At 39.8% G+C, this 15654-nt stretch overlaps 1 protein-coding gene across 1 annotated transcript in view; it reads left to right on the top strand.

The window, feature by feature from the left end:
• Positions 1–15654, top strand: part of LOC137224124 (potassium/sodium hyperpolarization-activated cyclic nucleotide-gated channel 4-like) — an 82466-nt gene that overhangs the window by 21561 nt on the left and 45251 nt on the right. Inside the window, exons 4-5 of the mRNA XM_067737115.1 lie at positions 7767–7891; positions 9938–10083. Coding sequence (XP_067593216.1) covers positions 7767–7891; positions 9938–10012 — 200 coding nt within the window. The 3' untranslated portion in view covers positions 10013–10083. The remainder of the gene's footprint in view (positions 1–7766; positions 7892–9937; positions 10084–15654) is intronic.

Below are 15654 nucleotides of genomic sequence, written 5' to 3'. Positions count from 1 at the left end.
ATATTAATATTAGACAAAGCAGACAACTAGGAACAAGAAAGGAGCTTTCATAATGATAAAGGAGTCAATTCATCAGGAAGATATGACAATCTTAAATGTAATAGAGCTTCAAAATACATGAAACAAAACCTGACAGAATGAGTCAGAAGTCTGGGAATCACTTAAATTCTTTGAAATTAATAAGTTGTGTGGCATTGGGGAAATCATTTAATTAACCAAAAGAGACCATATGTTAGTCATAAAACAAGTGCTAACAAATTTAAAAGTATTGAAATCATAGAATTTGTCCTTTGACCATAGTGAAATAAAATTAGAATTGAATAAGAGCTATTTGGGAAATCTCCATATATTTAGGAATTAAACAACACACTTCTAAGCAACATATGGATTGGGAATTCCCTGGCAGTCCAGTGGTTAGGACTCTGTGCTTCCATTGCAGGGAGCATGGGTTCGACCCCTGGTTGGGGAACTAAGTTCCTGCATGCTGTCTGGCGTGGCCAAGGGAAAAAAAAAAAACAACACATGGGTGGTCAAAGAAGAAATCACAAGGAAATTTAGAAAACATTTTGAACGAAAATGAAAATAAAAACATGTATCAAATTTATGAGTTGTTAAAGCAGAATCCCAAGGGAGATGTATAGTTAAATGTTTATATCAGAAAAGAAAAAAGGTCTAAAATCAATAATCTAAGAGTATACCTTAAAAAGAAAGAAAGAACAAATTAAACCTGAAGAAAATAGAAGGGAGAAGATAAAGACGAAAGCAGAAATTAATGACATATAAAAAAAATAACAGAGTCAACGAAACTGAAAACTGGTTGGTAAATTTCAACAAAATGTATAAACCTCTAGCTAGATTCATTAAGAAAAAAAAAAGGTCAAAGACACAAACTGTCAATATCAGGAATGAAAGTGGGATGTGCTACAGATGCTATAGACATCACAAGGATGATAAATGAACATATGAATAATTTTACATAGATAAATTTAACAACTTAAATGAATGGGCAAATTCTATAGAAGATACAACTTACCAAATATGACTGAAGAAGAAGTAGAAAACCTGAATATCCTTAAATCTAGTAAAGAAATTAAATGTATAAATTAAAAAATTTCCCACAAAGAAAACATGGATTCACTTGTGAATTCTATCAAATATTTAAGAAAGAAGCATACCAATGTTTCACAAACTCTTTCAGAAAATAGGAGGATGAAATACTTCCAAACTCATTTCAAGAGGCCAGCATCACCTTGATATGAAAATCTGACAGTAACATTACAAGAGAGAAAAAAAGAAAAACAACTATAGATCAGTATGCTTCATGAACATAGTCACAAAAACCCTTAGCAAAATACTAGCAAATTGAGCCTAGCAATCTCTTAAAGAAATAATGCATCATGACCAAAGGGGTAAGGGTTATTTCAGGAATGTAAGAAAATCTAGAGGAAGACCATTGAAGGTAGGGGTGTATGCCAACGAGAAGTAAAGATAAAGAGGGAACAATAGTCTTGATTTCCATTCTTGTTTAGAGCAGCTGACATTTCTGAGCATTTACCACATTCCAGGAAGCATGTTCAGAGTGGTATGTGAATTATCTCATTTAGCCTCTGCAAGAACCCTGTGAGGTAGGCACCATTTATAAATAAGTAAACTAAAGCACAGAAAAACTTAAAAGCCTGTCCACAGTCCCATAGCTATTAAGGTTTGGACCTTTGTTGTCTGTCTCCAGATCCTGCACTCTTTACTAATGTACTCTCTACACAGAACAGCTCATTTTCTGTGCTTTTGCCTAGCAGGACTTATTTCATCACTTCTAAACATTTATCCACTTTTTCAGTCCATAATTAAGAACTGCCATCTGAGTCAAAATATTAAGCAGTTCCAAATGCAAAATACTTCTAAATAAAAATATGTTTATTAAACTATAAAACTCATAATACTAGAGTGGGAGATGTGCTGCATTATACCCTCCTAAGTTTTTATGTGGCTACAAATGTTGCCATCTCCAAGAATTGGAAAGAATACTTTCCCTTCTTTATGTGTAGGACAAAATGCTTTTACTTTTTCCCATGTGTAGACCTAGATTTCAATGCTGGCACTATGACTTGGGCAAGGTCTTTAAGCTCTCTGGGCTTTAGTTCTCAGATTTGTAAGATGGAATGGTTCTGCCTCCCGAAAGGGGTAGTGTGAGGATGAGGAAGGCATCCAGGTATTCTTTTCTTCTCTCTGCTTCTCCCTAGCTTTTCTCCTCCATGATGCTTCTTCAGAGTTTCAAAAGTTTGACCTTCTCCAGAAAAGCCGTTTTCAGACTTTTCTGGACCATAGTCCTCGGTAAGAAATAACTTTACTTCACAAACCAGTAGACACATTATACACATACGTATATATAATGAAAATGATCTCTTAGTTTATTGTACAAACTAGGAAAGTTATTATTTTTTTAAAGTAACTATGCTGAGCCAACAGGAATAAACTGGGGATGTTATGGGAAAATTGGGCCACATGTCACAAAACCACTTACCCTTATTCATTTTGATGCACTCTTATTTTATCAAGTATTCTAGTTAATTAAAAATATTTAAGTTGAAATATAGTTGATATAGTTAATTTTAAAAATGCTTTTCAGACCTACTAAATAGATTTTGTAACTGACAAATGAGCCCCTACCCAAGCATTTTTATTCGCTTTAGAGAATAACTTATCTGACCATTCCAATATTCCTGGGATCCAGAAGTGTTGAAGAACAGCATACACAAATATGGAGAATCTCTAGAGAACCCAGGTGCAGGACAAGATGCGTTCTGATTGTCATAGTCACACTCATTCCAACTCTGTTTCTGTTCATTCATTCATTTATTATCCATTCTTTCATCCCCTCATTTATCAAATACTTTGAGCACTTTTTTTTTTTTTTTTTTTTTTTTTTGCGTTACGCGGGCCTCTCACTGTTGTGGCCTCTCCCGTTGCGGAGCACAGGCTCCGGACGCGCAGGTTCAGCGGCCATGGCTCACGGGCCCAGCCGCTCCGCGGCATGTGGGATCCTCCCGGACCGGGGCATGAACCTGTGTCCTGTGCATCGGCAGGCGGACTCTCAACCATTGCGCCACCAGGGAGGCCCCTTTGAGCATTTTCTATTGGGTTGGCCAAAAGTTTCCTTTGGTTTTTAGGTAAAAATAAAAGACACATTTTTCATTTTCACCAAGAACTTTATTGAACAATGTATTCACCATTTTCTTCCACTACCTTCTGCCATTTTTCTGGCAACTTCATAACTCCATCTTCCCAAAACTTTTTATCTTTTTGAGCAAAGAACTGTTCCAGGTGCCTTTTATAGTCTTCCAGGGAATTGAAATTTTTTTCATTAAGAGAATTTTGTAAAGACCGAAATAAATGGAAATCCAAAGGTGCAATGTCTGGTGAATACGGCAGATGAATCAGAACTTCCCAGCCAAGCTGCAACAGTTTTTGCCTAGTCATCAAAGAAACATGCGGTCTTGCATTATCCTCATGGAAGATTATGTGTTTTCTGTTGACTAATTCCAGACGCTTTTCGACGAGTGCTGCTTTCAATTGGTCTAATTGGGAGCAGTACTTTTTGGAATTAATCATTTGGTTTTCCGGAAGGAGCTCATAATAGAGGACTCCCTTCCAATCCCACCATATACACAACATCACCTTCTTTGGATGAAGACCAGCCTTTGGTGTGGTTGGTGATGGTTCATTTCACTTGCCCCACAATCTCTTCTGTTCCACATTATTGTACAGTATCCACTTTTCATTGCCGGTCACAATTTGTTTTAAAAACAGAACGTTTTCATTACGTTTCAGTAGAGAATAGTATGCAGAAATATGGTCAGGAAGGTTTATTCGCTTAACTTATGTGGAACCCAAACATCAAAGTGATGAACATAACCAAGCTGGTGCAAATAATTTTTCAGTGCTTGATTTGGATATTTTGAGTATGTTGGCTATCTCCCGCGTGGTATAACATTGATTATTCTCAATTAATGTCTCAGTTTGATTGCTATCAACTTCAGTTGGTCTACCCTACCATGGAGCATCATCCAGTAAGAAAGCTCCAACACGGAACTTTGCAAACCACTTTTGACACGTTCGATCAGTCACAGAACCTTCTCCATACACTGCACAAATCTTTTGGTGCATTTCAGTTGTGTTTTTACCTTTCTTGAAATAATAAAGCATAATACATGGAAAATGTTGTCTTTTTCTTCCATCTTCAGTATTAAAATGGCTACCCAAAAATTCACTAATTTTGATAAGATTGTTTTTTAATGCATGCTGATATGACAGCTGTCACAATACAATCTAACAAAATTGTTTCGAATGAAGTTAAAGACAACTGAGTGCTACTAGAGCCATCTTACAGGAAAAACCGAATGAATCTTTTGGCCAACCCAATATATCACCAAGTGCTGGAACCAATCAGATACTGGGTGCTGGGACTTGGTCCCCTCTCTTAAGGAGTTTCTGTAGTTCAGTAGGGCTGGCACATGCGTGGACAGATCGTTACAGGACAAGGAGATGAGTGACGTCGTACAGAGATGATCTAAAGGTTGTAGGAACGTGGAAGAAAGCTCCACCAACTTTGCGGGGGAGGAACAGAGGGTTCAGAGGAAAAGAGTAACATTTAGAAGTACTATGACGTTCTTGAGAAGGACGGTGAAGCACAGAAGGTGGGAGGAGCTACTGCAATCTGGCGGCCATGCCCTCAATGCAGCTCACGCACAGGCATACACGATACCGGGGTTGATGTGTGGCTGTATCTACTTCCCTTGTGTTTCTCAAATTTATTTTAGACTTCATGAGAGTACTCACACCCTTTCTATTTCGGTCTCCCTATTTTTTTTTAACACACAGTGAACGGGTGCTAGCTCCCCCTTCTCTTTCTCTTTTCCTATCCAACTCACCCGGCTTTATATTTCTCCAAGACACTTTTCACCTTCTAAGTATCCTTATAATTTACTTATCTATTATGTTTACTCTCTGTTTCCTCTTCCTAGAATGTAAGCTCAGAAAGGAGAAGATTGGTCTATTTTGTTCACTGTGGTGTCCCCCTGCTCCTGGAAAAGTGCCTAGTACACATACAGTGGGTCCCTGATAAGTAATGGGAATGACCTGAAATAGCCAATTTCTGTATCGAGGACATAATTATTATCCGCTCATATTTGAAGGAAAATGTATAGGAAAATAAAAGCCTACAAGGGACCATTGACAATAGCATCATTTTTCTCCCTCCCTTCAACAGTATTTATTGATCACCTGCTCTGTGTCAACCCTACTCTGAGCACTGGGATTTCAGAGCTGAACAGAACAGATCCTATTTCTATCTTTATGGCACTCACCTGCCAGAGGGAAGCAGATGTTAATGAACTATGTAATTGCAAATTTGGGATAAGTGCTTAGAAAAAAAGTAGAGGGTGCTATGAAAGCATGAGACAGCAGCACATGACTTGGCCTGGATGATCCAGGAAGTTATTTTTAAGCTGAGTAGAAGTTCACTCAAGGAAAGAGGGGGAGAGAAAGCATTGGAGCAGAAGAAACAGAATAACAAAGATTGCAGAGTGGGAGAGAGAGTGCCTCTAGTCTTCCAGGTATGGCTATAGCCAGAGGGAGGGAGGAGGGACTTAGCGTAAGAGAAGAGGTAGATGAGCAGACCAGGTAGCTCCAGGTAGCTGCACATGTCAAGTGGCTGGCTTTTTAGTTCAAGAGCAAAGGGGAGCCTTGAGTGGGGTGTAAGCTGGTGGATGTTGAAATGAAAAGATAGCTCAGGTTAAAGTGCAGACAGGGGATAAGGGAGGAGGGCAGATAGGATGTGGGGAGGCAAGTTGGGAGGGTGCTGCAGTGGTCAAAGCAAGATGTGATGGTTGGAGTGGAAATGAAGAGACATGCGTAGAGTAGAGAAATATTTATGAGATAAAATTGAAGTCAGTGGCTTTTCCATGGTCTCAAATAAATAAATTACGGCTTGTATGTATAAGGTTTTTGGATGTTTTGATGAACCAAAATGTAAATAAAGAAGCGTCTTGAGTGGTTTGTCAGCATTCTCTGTGATATGTGTCCAAATATTAGTAAGAAGTGAGCCCCATCTACAATGATCTAGTACCCCCTATGTGGCTGGGGGTCCTTCTGGGGAGGGAAACGAGGGAGTGTTATTGGGAAAGTTAATATTGATGAGGGTAAGATAAGAAAAGATGTATGTGTGTGTGTGTGTGTGTGTGTGTGTGTACATGCATATAACTAAACACGGAACCCTGCCCTCACCCCTTTCACATCCTTCCTTCTATTCCTGCTTCTTTCTTTTCACATGTTCCTCTCAGCTTACAGAGTTTAAGATCAGTGGTTCTCAATATTTCTGGGACCTTATCCTGAGAATAAGGCACATCCAATACACACAGAAAATTTCATACCATATATCAGGGGCTCTGGAACCCCAGATTTAAGAATCTCTGACCTGTAGAGTTTGTAAAAAGTCAATTCATAGACAAAAATAAATATATTTATCCAATAAATATATGAAAGATGATCAAGCTTACTAACAATCAGTTGAGCCAACCATGAGATAACATCTCTCATCTATCAGATGGGTAAAGGTTCAAAACTTGATAATACCAAGCTTGGCCATAGTTGGGGGAAATGAACACTCTTGTATACTCTGGATGAAAACAAAATGAAACAACTTCTTAGGTCCTTTAACCTAGTAATTCCAATCCTAAGAAAACATCCTTTAAGAAAACAAACATAGGTGTGCAATAGTCAAGGACGTACACTGCAGCAATGACAGAAAATTAGGAACTGCCTAAATGACCACCAACAGGGAAATGGATAAATACATGTGAAACATACCCTTACCGTATAGTGGAATACTATGCAGTCCAAAAGAATGAGATCAATCTGGACTGACGATATATTAAGCGAAAAAGTCAAGTTGCAGACCAAGATATGTAGCACAATGCATTCTCTATTAGAGAACTCACAAAAAGATCTGTGTTATATGTAAATGCTTTTGTATATATTTAGAACATACATACATGGATTTACATGAAACTCTTCATAGTGATTAACCCTGGGGAGTAAGATTTGGTTGAGGGGATGGGGAGAAGTCAGGCTTGAAATGAAATTTTCCTCTTTTATTTTATGTACTTCTCTACTGTTTGAATTTATTTTAACGAGCCTGTATTACATGATCTTAATTCTTAAAAAATAAAGGTAACATAGGAATTTCTCACCTTGAGCTTCTTTTCAACTGTACAGCTCTCCTTTAAACTTTGAGACGGAAGAAGAGACAAGCCATAGATGTAGCTCAGTCTCTTCCTCTGATTATGATATTTTTGTGACATCCCATTGTGTTGGGGATTGAGTCCAAACTCCTTAACTTAGCACTGCAGGTTTTCCTGGATTTGGCCCCTTGCCAGCCTCTCCAGTGTCTTCAGCCATCTGCCAACACGTAGACTCTGCCCTCACTGGAACTCACCAGGGCGTGGAGTTCCTGGGATTCTCCATGGTTTCTGATACACGTTCACTTTCACAGGCTGATCGTTTGCCTGTAATGACATCCTCAGCTGCCTAACACGCGTCCTGTCCTTCAAGACTCAGTTTCAGCATCACCTTCTCCAGAAGATCTGGCCCCCTAGCCACCTCCAGCCCAGTGGTTAGGGTGCTGCTAAGTGCTCCGTGTCTTGAGGCATACCTCCCATATTATACCACTTTTTGTGCCCTACTGCCACTTTAGTATCTGTTTCTTCTAGGTGAGAACACCCTGAGGACAGAAGCTGTGCTTTGTGTCACTGTGTTCCCGGTGCCTGGCTACAGGAGGCCCCCACTAAGTCGGAGGGTGAAATGCCCACACCCCCTTTCCGGGATCCTCAGAGAAGTATGAGACACTGAATTTTAAAATTTCTTGCGAATTACTTTTTCACATGGAGCCTAAATTGAAATTTAGAATCACAAAACCACAGCACTTTCTAAACGGAAAGGACTTAGAAGTTATCTAGAGGAGTTGTTTTCAATTAAGAGTCTGTAGACTAGTGCAAGTTTCCACACTCCAAGGAAAAATGAGAAAAATATGAGCAATGGAGCAGATTAAAAAAAATTCAGGTTAAATGCATTCAGTTTAAATAATATTTCCTATTCTGAGATTATCTCTCCCTCTCATTTTAAGGTTAGTTATGAATTATATGCTTGTAGTTTTAATTGTTCTATTAAATCAAAAATTCTGGAAACTCCAGCCCGTGTGTCTTTCCCCTCAGAACTAAGACCCAGAGAGATTGTGGCCCTGCTCACAGCCAAACCAAGAAATAAACATTTCAGTCTGGTATCTTTCTGCTGTTGTGTGTAATGCAATTGTGTACATTCAAAAATTTTATAGCTATGTTTGTTGTGATTGGTTTTCCATTCGGTTAACATATTTGTTGTGTTATAATCAGAAACAGGCTTGCTCTCTGAGAAGTATCTATAACCATATGACATTGCTGTCTGTCAGTATTTGGTGAGGTTTTAAGAAATGTCAGAGTCTTGAAATTATATCTATGTAATATTAATATTGAGTTTGATATGGCAATAAAGACTGTTTTCTTTCAAGTTTTGGATGCTTCTTAAGTTTGAAGGTGTTCTAAGCACCTTAAAGAAAGAATTTAAAGAGACTTTGGATTCGGCTATTGATGTAATTCTGATCTTAAACATCTGAATACTGTCCAGCAAAAAAATTCCACTTCTAAAAGTTTATCATAATAAAATAATGAGAGATGCATGCAGAAATGCATGTATAAAGGTATTCATTAAAACATTTGTGTTAATGAAGATTAGAAAAAAAATAAATGTCCAGTTATAAAGAATTGGTTAAATATTTCGATCTAGTCATTTTACAGAAGGTGCTTTGGTTATTAAATATGGCTATATTTTTATCTTCTTCTATATACTGTATTTTCTAATTTTTATCTACCACAAACATTTTGTACTTATATAACTGAAAAATCTGACATTATAATTTAATAGCTAATCAAAGCTGAGTATATGAAACTCTGTTACAATTTTTTAACTTTAGCTTTTACATCTTCTGTTTTTATGTAGTTTAGCTTAACTTCAGCACCTGACACTGAGCTGCTATAGAACAGCACACACTCCAATGGAAAGCTGTCATTTTCATTTTGAACACTGTGTTCTCCTGCAAGTTCCCATCTGAGGCCTGTACATTCTAATTAAGTATCAAGAAGGACACGCACAACCATAAACTCAAAGATCTAGAAAACATTTGAAGATGTAATCAGTTGAAATATTCCTTTTTTTCTCTAGACCTGGCTGCATCTTAGCTCGGAGTAAGAATTTTGGCCATGGCTTTTGCCAGGGTTGCAGCCTAAAAGCCAGAATGAATAGTATCTTTAGTATTTGCAGCTCAGAATTCTCTCTCTGAAAGAGGAAGACAAGAGGTGCCTGATTCCATCACAGCTATGTATGCCTGTGTGTGCCCCTGTGTGCACACGAGTGTGTGTGCATGTATGTGTGTGTCTGAGAGAGGAGGGAGAAGGGGAGAGGAGGCGAGGGGATGGGGGAGAGGCAGAGAGAGAAAGAGAGAGAAACTGAGTGGGATTGTGTAAAGGGTTTCTGTTATCTTCGGCACTAGGTTAATTTGTCCTTTTAAAGTTCTTATAGACTCTGACAGTTCTTCCTAGTAGTTGTCCTACTTTTAATTAATTAATTAATTAATTGTTCAATGTCTGACTCCCTTTCTAGAAGGTAAGAGACATGAGGGCAGGAGCCATGTCTCCACCCCCATCTCTGTTTCCTTAGTTCCTAGCACAGTGCTTTTTGCATATGTAGTGAGGATTTAATAAATATTAGTTGAATAAATGCATGCATAGATCTCAAAAAAACCTTATTTTTTTTTTACCTTGTCTAACCACAGCGTCTGTGGCTGCTGTAGCTTCCCCCTCACCCTTCTTCCAGCTGCTTCTTAAAGCCATTTTTAGGACAGGAGAGGACCATTTCCGCAGACTGAAGGAGGTGCTTGTCGGTTACTTCTGCAGCAGGAGGGTTGACCCACCCTCCATCCATTGAGAGCTTCGAAAGGTGAGACCTAGGCTTCAGCCCTGTTTTTTTTTTTTTTTTCTGCTTAAAAATTTTATTTTATTTTATTATTATTTTTTTACATCTTTATTGAAGTATAATTGTTTTACAATGACGTGTTAGTTTCTGCTTTATAACAAAGTGAATCAGTTATACATATGTTCCCATATCTCCTCCCTCTTGCGTCTCCCTCCCTCCCACTCTCCCTATCCCACCCCTCCAGGTGGTCACAAAGCACAGAGCTGATCTCCCTGTGCTATGCGTCAGCCCTGTTTTATGGACGTTAGGATCGGTGTTTGCACATCCCTTCTTAGCTGCTCCTATGCTCTAGATAGTTCCGTGACAAAAGCCAAGCATCTATTTCACCGTCTGCAGAAATATAGGGCTGTCGCCTTTTTAGGGAGGCTGATTTGGATGCCAGTGTGACTGTGGGAACCCCAGCTCTCTCATAGACAAAGTACACATCCATCTTTAATTTGTGCAACATGCTAGGCTTTGCCTCGGGGAAGCTTGGTGCAGGCAGGCATTTTTGTCTGTGCTCTTCACTGCTGTCTCCATCCCTAAGGACAGGGCTTGAATGCCCACTCTGTGGGCCCTCAGTAACTATTTGCTGAATGAGTGAATGAATGATGAAATAGCCTCATAGCCGGTGAATGTCGTCTTGTGTTTGATGCGCCATTTTGCCTGTATTTCACCCAGTTAAGAACTTGAAATGTGTGCTGTTTACGAAGAGGGCAACCTTTTGCTCACCCTTCCCACTCCCAATACCCCATCACAGTCTTGATACTCTGCTGCACAGTCCTTCTAAACTGGATGCCAGTTCTCCCATTTTCCTTTAGAGAACAGGCCAAACCATAAATGTTGGCAATCATGTGCTAGTGAGTATGTTGTTACAAAATTTCCAAATCTTCTGATCAACCCACAGACTTTACAAGTATAATAAATTCACTTTTTTTTTTGGTAAAATGCTATACTTTCAAATCAATGTTTTCCATAAGAATACTGATCTTTGCTGTGTGATTCAGAAATCAGAGAACAAATGGTGATAATATATGCTAAAATTAAAATTAGTCCACCTCCTTTTATAAACAAGAAACTTGTCACTTCCCAGTTTGCCTTTTCTCTCAGGAAGTTCAGAGTTATGCCCACTCATGCTACCTATTCTTACCCTCAATTTTCTGAAACAGGGATTTCATCTCTGTTTCCCTTCAGTATTTTGTTATTTTAAACTTAAAAAATATATATATATATGGCATTATGCTTTGTTGAAAGTAGCCTCAAATTCTTTTTTGGTAGATGGTAAATTGTAATTAATGAGAAGGTGCTTTTCAAAGCCTGCCTTCCCTGATGGTATCAATGCCTCCCTCTAGCTCACTGGATATCAACCCTCTTCATGAGCCCGATTTTTCCAGTGTCACAGGCACTGGGAAATAGGCATGTTATTGCTAGAATGTAAGCGTACAGCAGAAAGAGCCCCGGGTTTGGAGTCAGCAGAACTGGGCTCTTATTACAACTCCATGTACTACTGGAGTGATCTTGGACAAGTCACTTAACCTCGGTTTCTCTTCTATACAGTGGGTATACAATCACTTGCTCTACCAACTACCTTGGGTTCTTGAGATGTAAATGAGATGAGAAGTGTCCATGTGTTTTGTAAACATTGCAGTTGTTTACACAGCTGTGTCTCCACAAGTCTGTATATTCCTTAAGATCAGGGACTACATCTTGTTCATATTTGTGTCCCTAGGGCTCGTCCTGTTTACCAGAACTGAAGCCACAGAGGGCACTGAACGTGGGGGACACTAATTGATTCATTGTTTCCTTTCAGAAAAGTTCCACTGGTGTCTGTTCATTAATAAGCCTTCATTGGTCAGCTGATCTTAATTGAGTACCTTCCATGTGCTTTCTACTACCCCTAGGATATTTAATTGAGGAAAAAGTATGGAGGATAAACACAGAAAAATGAAAATGCACACACACACTGTTACAGATTTGTAAATGTCAGAGGTCACAGAATGGTGGCTTAAGGGCTAAATCTGCCTTTAGATGTGCTTTCTTTGGCTCAAACATTAATTGTTTCAATGTAAACAAATAACTTAAAATCCAGAGATGTGGATTTTGCTTTCTCTTGAAATTGTGAACAGCTGGTCATACCAGGCCGGTCCCTCCACAGGGACAGCTGGCAATACAGCTGCAGCCATTTCAGGCACATCCTCGACAGGCCAGTCCAGAGGCAGCCCTGTCACCCCCCGTTGTCTCCTGAACACCAAGGCAGATAGGAGCTACCATTTACGATCACATTTATTATGCTTGCATTTAGGTGGTAGCACTTACTGCATACCAGGCACTATTCTAAGCTCTTTGGTTACCTATCCATCTAGATATCTACCCATGAATTACAGGTAGGGAAATTGAGGCACAGTTAGTGTGTGGCGGATCAGGATTCAACCCCAGGAGTCTGGCTCGCAGGTTCTGGCTCTTAATCGCTCAGCTATATCACATCTTGGTGGGGAGGGAAGGGTATCAAAAATCATACCTAAGTGCCGTGCAAGGTTGAGCCAGAGCCTCTCGTGCAGGACACTGTGTTCTGTCTAATTAGAGAAAGATTCACAGAAGAAGTGATGTTTGTAGAGTTTTAAAGGTAAAGAGACTCATGAGTCCAGGCAGGTTCAGAGCACCGTGCAGAGACCTCGTTGGAGATCTGAGCATTGGAGCCTTTAGAGCATCTGAGCATTGGAGCATCTGAGCCTCCTCATTGGAGGCCTGGCTAACTGAGCTGCGTGAGGGCGCAGACGGAAGACAAGCAGGAGGTGAGGTGTGGCAGCCGGGACTTGGAGCTTGGATCTGATACCCCAGGGAAGGGGACTGCCCTGGGTAGCTGAGGGAGGCCGGCGATAAGGTTGAAGTCCTGTTGGACCAACGTGATGTGGGATGAATCTGCATTCTTACAGGATCCTGCTGAACTTATTCATTGCTTTCACAATAAAGTCAATTTTGTAACACAGGTGTCCCTATAATACTGGCCTGACTGTTTGCTTCTGCTTCGGTCCCTGAGCGTATGAGCAAACACTTCAGACACTACAGTGAGCAGAAACTTGAGACAGAGCTTATCTTGTAATGCTGGGTTTTGCATCATATCCAGGGTGTGGTGTTACTTTAGAAGGCAAGTTCAATAATGATGTGTTTACGGGTTGAGCAAACAGTGTCTGTGCCCTGCGAGGGCTCAGGATTTATACTTTGAGAGCCCAGCAAACTGATTAATTTAGCTGGTCAGCGGGCTTAGTACCTGGATGTAGCAAATGGTCACCATATATGCAACATATATATGTGTGAATGTGTGTGTGTATATTTACATTGAGTATTTATGTAGCCCCTTGTATTTAATCATACTTATTTACAAAATAGCCCAGGGAAGCTTGGAGATGTTAAATGAATCAATAAAGCTAATTCAGGCAAGCCTTGGTCATTGACCCACCCAGTGTGTCCTCTCTTGTTTCATGTGATATATTAAATAAAGCATTTTGTGTTTTTGGTGTAACCCAACGATATAATGAAGTGACAAAAATGAATGTTAAAAGCATTTGGGTCACCTAAACTGCCTTCTTTAGAAAATAAAAATGCCTATTAAACAGTTACACTCTTTATTCTCTTGGCCTATTTTTATTTCTCTCTCCAGGAGAGAGATTGGAACCATGTTTATTACTCTGTTCTTAACAGGTCTTGTCAACTACCGTCATACAGTAAGTGTTTATAAGCATCGGTAATAGTGAATTGCAGCCCACACCCCTGCCTAATCTCTGTTGCCCTGCTTTATTGCCCTTAGATAATTTCTTCCATTTCTATTTTTGCCTTTTCAAGGACAATGCAAGGCAGGATAGTTATGTGATTCAGGACTTTTAAACACATTTGAAATATGGCAATCACTTGTTATTCTTGATAACAAACTTAAAGGCAAGCTTTCAAGCACTGACTTGTCTTCTCCCTGCTCATTCCAGCTACTACAGACTTAAAGAGAAGGGCTTTGAAATTATCTCCTTAATTGGGCTGCAGGTCACTGCTATTTGTAGAAGTGGCTTTGGGATGCAGGTGTTGGTTTTGGGGGCCCCCTTTGCTGTGGTTTTATATGTCTTGTTTCCATTGCTACACTGGCTTCAAGGACCAGGCAATATCCTTGGCTTCCTCTGGGGGGAGTGGCAAGGGGCACACGTGGATTGTTCTATTCTCTTTGAGGTAGATGCCATCTGACCCTGGCCCTCCTTTTTTCTGTTCTTTTAGGTGTTCTGGGCTTGAGTTTCTGCTCCTTGTGGAATAGTCATCAGATGTCCACATACAGACTTTTGTTGCACTTAGAGCTATGCTAGGAGAAGCATGAAATTACTTCCCAAAGGATGTGGTTCCTGCCTCCTTGAGAACTAGAAAAGGGAAGGTCGTGGTTGGAGCAGTAACCCATCCTAGGTGACTGTCAGTTTCCTTATTTGTAAAGTGTGAAGGTCAGACAAGATTGCCTCTAACATCTTTTTCTGCTCAAATTTTCTATGAGCCAAAGAAGGCTGAGAACCCATCTAAACTGAGAATCCTGTAATTTTAAGAAATTTCTGGAAGAATGGGATGGTGGCACCAGCCAACAAGACTGAGATAAAGTTTGCAGTCAAATGGAATTAAGGATAAACCCAGTTCTGTCAGTTCCTTGCTCTGCAACCTTTAGCAAGTCACTTCTCTTTGAGCTTTAAGTCTCTCATCTTTAAATGAAAATACTACAGTCTACCTAGCAGAGTTATTGTGTGGATTTAAGACACACACATAGCGTATTTGTAATGCTACATGCATAGCTGACACAGAGGACCCACTCTGTAAATGGTTAAAGTTACTCTGATGACAGTGATCTTATGAGTGTATGGTTTGGGGAATAGCTAAGGGTTTGGAATAGATTTGATCTAAGGAAGATGGCATGTGAAGAAGTCTTTGAAGTTGAAATAGGACTAAGAATGATTTTGAGGATAGGGTAGCTACTGAAAGAAATGATGCCAAGGGTGTGATAAGAAACTGAGGTGAAGGGCACTGATGGGCAAGATCATTTATTCACTTTTTTTCTAGCACTTGCTACAGGTGTAGATACTGTCAAGATACTTTCAATGAGACAATCTCCTCATGGTCAGTATTGTCTTGTGCCTTGTCCAGCATGTTAGCTTCCAGATGCAGTCATTCTCTGTATTCAAAGATGGTGGCATGTTGATGACATATTGTTCCTCTTGCTATCCGTAGTGGATATGGGCGTGTCTGAAAAGACCAACTCAGGATCAAACCCAAATACGCTCCAAAACCCAAATATGGACATTGCTTTTGTTTTGTAGCTACTATCTTGCATAGAGTGCGTGTCGCTTTTATTGTTTCTGCCAACATCTGGATTCTTGGCAACTTCTCCTTACTTTAGATCTTTTTAACCTGGACTCCTCTAGTCTCGGGGGATTTTTGAAGTCCTTGAAATTCTTTGCAGAATTGCATGTATATAAGCCTATGTGCATTTTGGGAGGCGGGGGCGGGGTGGGGACCTGGCCAAAGCAAAGGGATCAGACT

This window comes from Pseudorca crassidens, chromosome 4 (genome assembly GCF_039906515.1).
Source record: "Pseudorca crassidens isolate mPseCra1 chromosome 4, mPseCra1.hap1, whole genome shotgun sequence".
NCBI lineage: Eukaryota > Metazoa > Chordata > Mammalia > Artiodactyla > Delphinidae > Pseudorca > Pseudorca crassidens.
The sequence above is the reverse complement of the archived record's forward strand: the minus strand, read 5'-3'. Positions and strand labels throughout refer to the sequence as shown.